We start from the raw sequence: 7,726 nt of genomic DNA, 5'->3' as shown, positions 1-7,726 counted from the left end.
CCAGCATGTTATTAATCTCACGTGCCCCACTCAATATGGCCGCCGCTTGAGTGGGGCAACTCAGAATAATAACGTGCTGGATTAGTGTGATCCTAGTTCATTTTATTACTTCATTGCTGTGCTGTGCTGTATGTGTATAGGCCAATGCCTTCGCTGGTGCTCGTGCAGAAAGTTTCAAAAAAAATGTCATCGATGAGCGATCAGTTGAGGAGCGCTCATGCAGATGAACCGTTTTGCCCATCTCTAACTTGAAATCCACAGACAGGAAGTGATGTAAGTAAAACAGGAAGTGATGTAAGGTCCCGACAGGAAGTGATTTTGGAGTATAAACAGGAAGTTCCGGGTGAGAGTGAAGTGGGAGGAAATAGAGAGGAGACATTGCTGGAACTGGCTGTAGAGGAGGTAAAAATATATTATTTTATATTTACATATATATATATATCTTACGATCGGTTTGTTGAGCTCAGTCTGTTGTATGGTATAAGAAGCAGTCATAGGCGTGAGAACTCTGTGCAGACATTATTTATCCCAGTCCAGATCATTCTCTGTTTACTATTCATCTACAGAGAGGAGAGTCCTGTATAGATCACATGACCACATCCATGAAGATGGACAAAGAGCAAAATCACATGACTGAGAGGATATTAGCCCTCACCCTGGAGATCATCTACCTGCTGACCGGAGAGGTGAGGATCAGATAAAGTTACTCTTCTAGAAACAAGACCGAACTGGAGAGGTGAGGAGACTTCTGGGAAGTCTGTACCAATAATTGTCACTTTGTGCACTCAGGATTATCAAATAGTGAAGAAAAAAAAGGATGACCCATTAAGAGCCAGCCGTTGTCTTCAAGGGACAACCATCATGGTGCTTTCATCTCTCTGCCTGACAACAGAGATGAACAATGCCAAGATTCTAGAAGTCACCCAGAAGATCATTGAGATGCTGACGGGAGAGGTGAGCGGTGCCAGGAATTCTGGGACGTGATCCAGGAACAGACAAGGGATGTGTCTGGGTGGTGACTGTATCATTGTGTGTGTCAGGTTCCTATAAGGTGTCAGGATGTCTCTGTCTATTTCTCCACGGAGGAGTGGGAGTATCTAGAAGGACACCGGGATCTCTACAAGGACGTGGTGATGGAGAATGAGCCGCCCCTCACATCACCGGGTAAGAGGAGAGAGCAGTACGGAGGGTCCACCTAGATCCTCCATCATCTGATACACACATAGAAACAATGTATTCAGTCAGTGTGTGTGTTTCCTACAGATGGATCCAGTAAGAGGAACCCACCAGACAGATGTCCCCGTCCTCTGTATTCCCGGGATTACACACAGGAACATCAGGAGATCCCTCAGGCCTGTCCTCTGTATTCCCGGGATTACACACAGGAACATCAGGAGATCCCTCAGGCCTGTCCTCTGTATTCCTGGGATTACACACAGGAACATCAGGCGATCCCTCACCAGGATCAGGTAGGTGGGACTCGGTGTATAGAACACAGAAGTGATTCTGAACTTTGTGACATAACATTCTTCTATTTTTCCTATGATTATTATACATCCTTTTCTTCCACGGGTCTTGGGACCAGGTACAGGACATGATGGATTTTCTTCCTCCTTGTATTCCTCCAAAGGTGGGAGCATGCTGAATGATGTGCTGCTATTTGTTACTCCCGATACCAGGTCATATCTAGGTAGTTATTGTTTTTTAGATGGAAGTCGTATAACTATGGATTCATGAATTCCTTTGTGTCTTTTCTATCTCCCCGGAGTTCAGCTTTATTGGATGTTTTCAATTTTTTTGGGGTTTAGGGTGAAGAACGGAACAATATAAAAGCTGAGGTTAAAGAGGAAGAAGTGGAGACGTATGTGGGGGGTGACCGGCCGTCCACGGAGGAGGTCGGGATGATGATGAAAAGTGATCAGGATGACATTTCTCTACCGATCAACACAAGTAAGTAACAGACACTATGGAGGGAACAGGTCACAGTTCTATGTCACTTCTGAGTAGAAGGTGTGACGTTTAAGGGATCATGGCAGAGGTTCTAGTGGCATTGAGTCCCTTCAATGGGTCCCACCAGCAGTCTTCTTGAAGACAGTTCCTTTATTCTGTGAACTCACAATGCTGATGCCGATGGACCTTCTCAGCCCGTTCAATATTTTTCTTACATCCGTAACTTTGATTATTACCTGGCAATTCTCTCTCCAGTTTCCCACAGTAAACACAGATGGTTTCCTGTCTCCCTTGGGTGTTAAACCGGGCCTCATCCTGGCCATAGCAGTTCTTCGATGAGCAGCCTCCATGCTCTGAATTGTGCTCTCAGTCAGATTTTCATATTTTGGTGTTAGAATTGTACTTGATATCGGGGGCGTCCCGAGGCCGGGTGTCACCTGGAGCAGAGGGCCCGGGTGACAACCGCCATGACATGTCATTGCGCAAGCACGTGATAACGCCACGCCCAGTCATCTTATTGACGCCTGCCATCTTGGTGATGGACGCCGGCAGAGAGAGAGAAGGGGACGTTCACCTGGCGGGATGAGGTATGCCGTCTGGTCCCTTCCTCTCTCCTGACACTGTCCGGTTCTCGGTCAATGACAGAGTGCCCGACTTTTCAGAGGGGGTGACACCAAAATGACTGTCATTTTGGTATCACCCCTCCAATAATGGTACCCGGGTGTGGGCCGCACCCCCCTTGTGACGCAACTGCCGAATATCATGTCAGAGCTCATTAAAACTGTTCACTGGTAGACCAATATAGATGACTCTTACATGTTTAACATGTACCTAATAATTTCTCTCCAGCAGATGGATGTGATGTCAGGAATATCTCGGAGAGACTTCTTATATTATCTGCCGATTGGCACTCAGAAGATAATGTCATCACACAGGATTCTCCAGGAGTGAATCCAAACGCACAAAATATATTCCACAGACCTTACTGGTTGGAGACATCAATGGGTCCCTCTGATCAGGGTGAATCTTCTCATCATTCACATCCTATGACTGGAAATATCCATCTAAGATCTCACACTGCAAGAGATCCATCTAATCCCATTGAGTCTTCCTCACTCCATGAAGGAGATCACAGAGGTGACAATCTTTTCTCGCATGCAGTGTGCGGGAAATCATTCATTGAGAACGAAAACCTTCTTAGACACCAGAGAATCCAGACGGGTGAGCATGCTTTTCTGTGTTCAGAGCGTGGAAAATGCTTCACTGAGAATGGAACATTTATTGAACACCAGAGTTTTCATACAGGTGAGGGAACCTATTCGTGCCCGGAGTGTGGGAAATCTTTCACTTCGAAAGGATCCCTTGTTAAACACCAGAGAATTCACACGGGTAAGCGTCTATATTCATGTACAAGTTGCGAAAAATCTTTCTTTCAAAAAATACACCTTATTATACACCAGAGAAGTCACACGGGTGAACGTCCTTATTCATGTGCGGAGTGCGGGAAATCTTATGCTCAGAAAGGAACCCTTGTTAAACACCAGAGGATTCACACGGGTGAACGACTATATCCGTGTACAATTTGCGGAATATCATTCATTCAAAAAAGACAACTTGCCGTACACCAGAGAAGTCACGCCGGTGAACATCCTTTTTGATACTCGGAGTGCGGGAAATCTTTCACTGAGAAATGTACACTTGTTAGACACCGGGAACGACACAATACGGAAGGTCCTCGCTGCTTTCTAATGGAGGAAATGTCTAATTGGAGTTCTTCTATCTGTATAACATTGGAGAGGAAGTTCCTGCTGATTCTGTAGACAAATGTACGATGGTTTTTAAGAGGTAGAACTAGGGATGCGCTGATACCAATACCAGTGCTGATACTGGACATTGTCACGAGTACAACCCCATATTAAGCGGCGATACCGGCGCTTTAAATTTGAAATACATTCCGCTGCCGTAAAGTCCCGCGCTTGCTCGGCACCATGCAGTACCTGCTTACAGTGCCAGTCTGGCCTAACATCTCCTCCTGCTTCCCGCCACCCCCCAACATCCATGGTGAGACCTGCCACCCTCATCCACCCGCACAGCAACAGAGACCTGCCACCTGCACCAATCCAAACTATGGTGGGATCCGCCGTCTGCACAGCCCATGTGAGGCCGCCCAGCCATGGTGGGACCCGCACGCAACCCTGGTGAGACTCACAGTGAGCCCTGGTGTGATCGTGCAGCCATGGTGAGACACGCACAGCCCTGGGGAGGCTGCGGACAACCCTGGTCAGAACCCCGCGCAGCACTGGTGAGCAACACAGAGTATGTAGCTACATAGTATTCGGCAATTCTGTAAAATATATTCCTGGGGTTTGTAGTCCTCTATAGCTGGTGGTATTCTGCATTGCTATATAATGTATTGCTGGGATTTGTAGTCCTCTATAGCTGGTGGTATTCTGCATTGGTGTATAATGTATTGCTGGGATTTGTAGTCCTCTATAGCTGTTGGTATTCTGCATTGCTGTATAATGCATTGCTGGGATTTGTAGTCCTCTATAGCTGATGGTATTCTGCATTGCTGTATAATGCATTGCTGGGATTTGTAGTCCTCTATAGCTGGTTGTATTCTGCATTGGTGTATAATGTATTGCTGGGATTTGTAGTCCTCTATAGCTGTTGGTATTCTGCATTGCTGTATAATGCATTGCTGGGATTTGTAGTCCTCTATAGCTGATGGTATTCTGCATTGCTGTATAATGCATTGCTGGGATTTGTAGTCCTCTATAGCTGATGGTATTCTGCATTGCTGTATAATATATTGCTAGGATTTGTAGTCCTCTATAGCTGGTGGTATTCTGCATTGCTGTATAATGTATTGCTGGGATTTGTAGTCCTCTATAGCTAATGGTATTCTGCATTGCTGTATAATGCATTGCTGGGATTTGTAGTCCTCTATAGCTTGTGGTATCCTGCATTGCTGTGTAATGTATTGCTGGGATTTGTAGTCCTCTATAGCTGGTGGTATTCTGCATTGCTGTATAATGTATTGCTGTGATTGGTAGTCCTTCTACAACTTGGAGTCAATGGCAGAACTACCAGGATCATAGCGGTTGCAGCTTGGCACTCCACCACTGTCCTAAAATCATTCGTCTGCATTGTTTTAGGAAAATGTCACCCAAAAAAAAAGGGAGCTGCGAGTATTTGAGGAAATGTATCGGTCTTGAAAACATTGTATCGGTGCTTCCCTCTGTGGAACTGTTTTTAGTCCATAGAGCAAGTGGAAGATATTTAAACAACTACGGCGGCTCCTTCACATGGGTGCAGAGGCCTGTACAGAGCGATCCAACTGTCCATCCAGAGCCGCCATTTATAGACCAGACACTTGGGTGGCCCCCGGGAGTTTCCAGGTGCTTTCCTTCAGCCGCAGGCAGCTACGTGTTCTAATTATTAACCGACTGACAGATGCCACTGCTGTATGTAAATCCCAATCCTTTATATCCATGTAATAATAAGAATGTTTTTTATGAACCTTTTTGTTTTCATTCTTCAGATTCTAATTTGTGTGAATGTAATAAAGTGATTCCACGTTACAATCGATTTACGTAATTAGGAATGTTTCAAAACATATAAATAGATAGTAGATAGAAGTATTGCGTATTCCTTCTTTTATATGTTATAAGTGATTTTCGGTGTGTTTTTTATATTTTAGTTTTACATTTATCAATATTAAAACCTCATAAAATGTTTGTTCCTCCTTTTCCTCATTGTCTGGATTATAATTGGGGCGTAATCCCGGATATAACATCAGAAGAATGGACCGCAAGGCAACGGGCAAAATGTCGAAACATAACATAGACTGTAATATTTATATTCAACACATGGTGGGGGATCATATTGCCAGTGTTCCACACAAGCAGCAAGTGATGTAAGGGGCACATAGAAAGTGATGTCATGTATGCATAAGAAGTTTTCGAGGGGAAGTCTGTTGGGAGGAAGTAGAGAGGAGACATTGCTGGAAATGCCGGTTTATAGACCAGGGACATCCTAAATATAGAGCCATTTATCCAACTGTCCATCCAGAGCCGCCATTTATAGACCGGAAACATCCTAAATATAGAGCCATTTATCCAACTGTCCATCCAGAGCCGCCATTTATAGACCAGATACATCCTAAATATAGAGCCATTTATCCAACTGTCCATCCAGAGCCGCCATTTATAGACCAGATACATCCTAAATATAGAGCCATTTATCCAACTGTCCATCCAGAGCCGCCATTTATAGACCGGATACATTCTAAATATGTCAACATATATCCATACTACATTGTTGTGTTTACGCAGAATAATGTCATGTCTTTTGTCATACATGTTCAGTATTATTTAGCACATGCATGTTCCCTCCAGCCCAAGATCTAGATCTGATACTTCTGAAGCGATGACCCCCGGAAGAGGTTGCTGGTAATTTTGGGTCCTCCTGCTATGTTCAGCAGTTACGGCTCATTTTTCTCAGCTCCGGCAACACCAACAGAACAGACTCGGGTCATGGTGGGGTTATTTATTTCTCAGTATTATCGCACTCAGGAGAGTAGGTAGATGGTGGCAGGACACCCAAAAGCACAAAATAGAGGACAGTGTCTTCACCAAAAGCAACAGGTCCTATGAGAGCGACCAAAAAGTAGGTAGAGTGCTAGAGAGTTATCATTCTATGTTATGGACGTCTGACGGCCAATCAGTGGGGTTGGAGAACCTTGTGAGGCACGATGGTAGAAGTATTACATATCTAGCACACTTCCTGTTCTTCTCTCCCCGGGGCCTTTGTCCTGTGAGGATGTCACCTCAGAGGTCAGTCCGTTTTAGGCCTTGGGGCCTGGAAGGAGGCAGTGACCTCCCCTCCTTGGAGGAACCTGGAAAGGTGTTGTGTGCTGGAAGACAAGAACATATGGCTTTGAGGAAACAAGCTGCTTCTGTCTACCACGTCTAGGGATGTGGTGAGCGGTAGTTGAGTGTGAAGTTATATGCAGGAACCTTCCAACATCTGCCTGACTTGGAGGTGAAGATTGAGATCCCACTAGAACCTCAATTGTCAAGGAGCCTGAGCTCTGATAGGAACCAGCCAGCACAGTCAGGGCAGGGAACAAGGGGGTTCTTCAGAGGCAGTCAGGGCAGGGAACAATGGGGTTCTTATTTTATGTGTCGGGGGGCTATTATTGTGTGTGTGATGTCAGATGCCCAACTGTACTTTTCATTAGGGCTGCGGAAATTAACGATTAATCCCTGGATTAATCATTAATTTTTTTGATCGATCAACATTTTTTTGATCGGTACTCACCTCTCTGCCGGCTTCCGAGAGTTCCGTCGGAGATCCGGTGACGTCGCGGACATGTCCGCGACGTCACCGGACTCCTCCCCCTTCCCCAAGTGGCTCCATCGGCTAACGTAGGGAAGGGGGGAGGAGTCCGGTGACTTCGATGTCCGCGACGTCACCGGACTCCTCCTTCCCTTCGTTAGCCGAGGAGTTCCGCCTGTTCAAGGGCCCGCAGCTCCTTCATGAAAATCCCCCACCGCTCTGCCACCCGTAGCAGTAGAATGTTCGGGCAGCTGTGCGGGGAGAGGAGGCTGTGTTGGTCGGAGAGGACCTTATGGCCACCGAGATGAAGCAGCTGCTGCAGGAGTCAGGTAAGGCTGGGTGAAGGCTAGATGGGGAAGGGGGGGTTTAAACTGGTGGGGGGCGCGAGGGGGGTTTTAAACTGGGGGTATTCTAATTTACATTATAATGTATT

General features: G+C 45.9%; 1 protein-coding gene across 1 annotated transcript in view; it reads left to right on the top strand.

Annotated features, from left to right (window-relative positions):
• LOC108803528 (zinc finger protein 850-like) overlaps nucleotides 1-3,608 on the top strand; it is a 21,940-nt gene extending 18,332 nt beyond the window's left edge. Inside the window, exon 5 of the mRNA XM_018575362.1 lies at nucleotides 3,256-3,608. Within this exon, the coding sequence (XP_018430864.1) occupies nucleotides 3,256-3,608 (353 nt within the window). The remainder of the gene's footprint in view (nucleotides 1-3,255) is intronic.
• The last annotated feature ends 4,118 nt before the right edge of the window (nucleotides 3,609-7,726 follow it).

This window comes from Nanorana parkeri, unplaced genomic scaffold (genome assembly GCF_000935625.1).
Source record: "Nanorana parkeri isolate BGI_ZX_2015 unplaced genomic scaffold, ASM93562v1 scaffold3833, whole genome shotgun sequence".
Taxonomy (NCBI): domain Eukaryota; kingdom Metazoa; phylum Chordata; class Amphibia; order Anura; family Dicroglossidae; genus Nanorana; species Nanorana parkeri.
The sequence above is the reverse complement of the archived record's forward strand: the minus strand, read 5'-3'. Positions and strand labels throughout refer to the sequence as shown.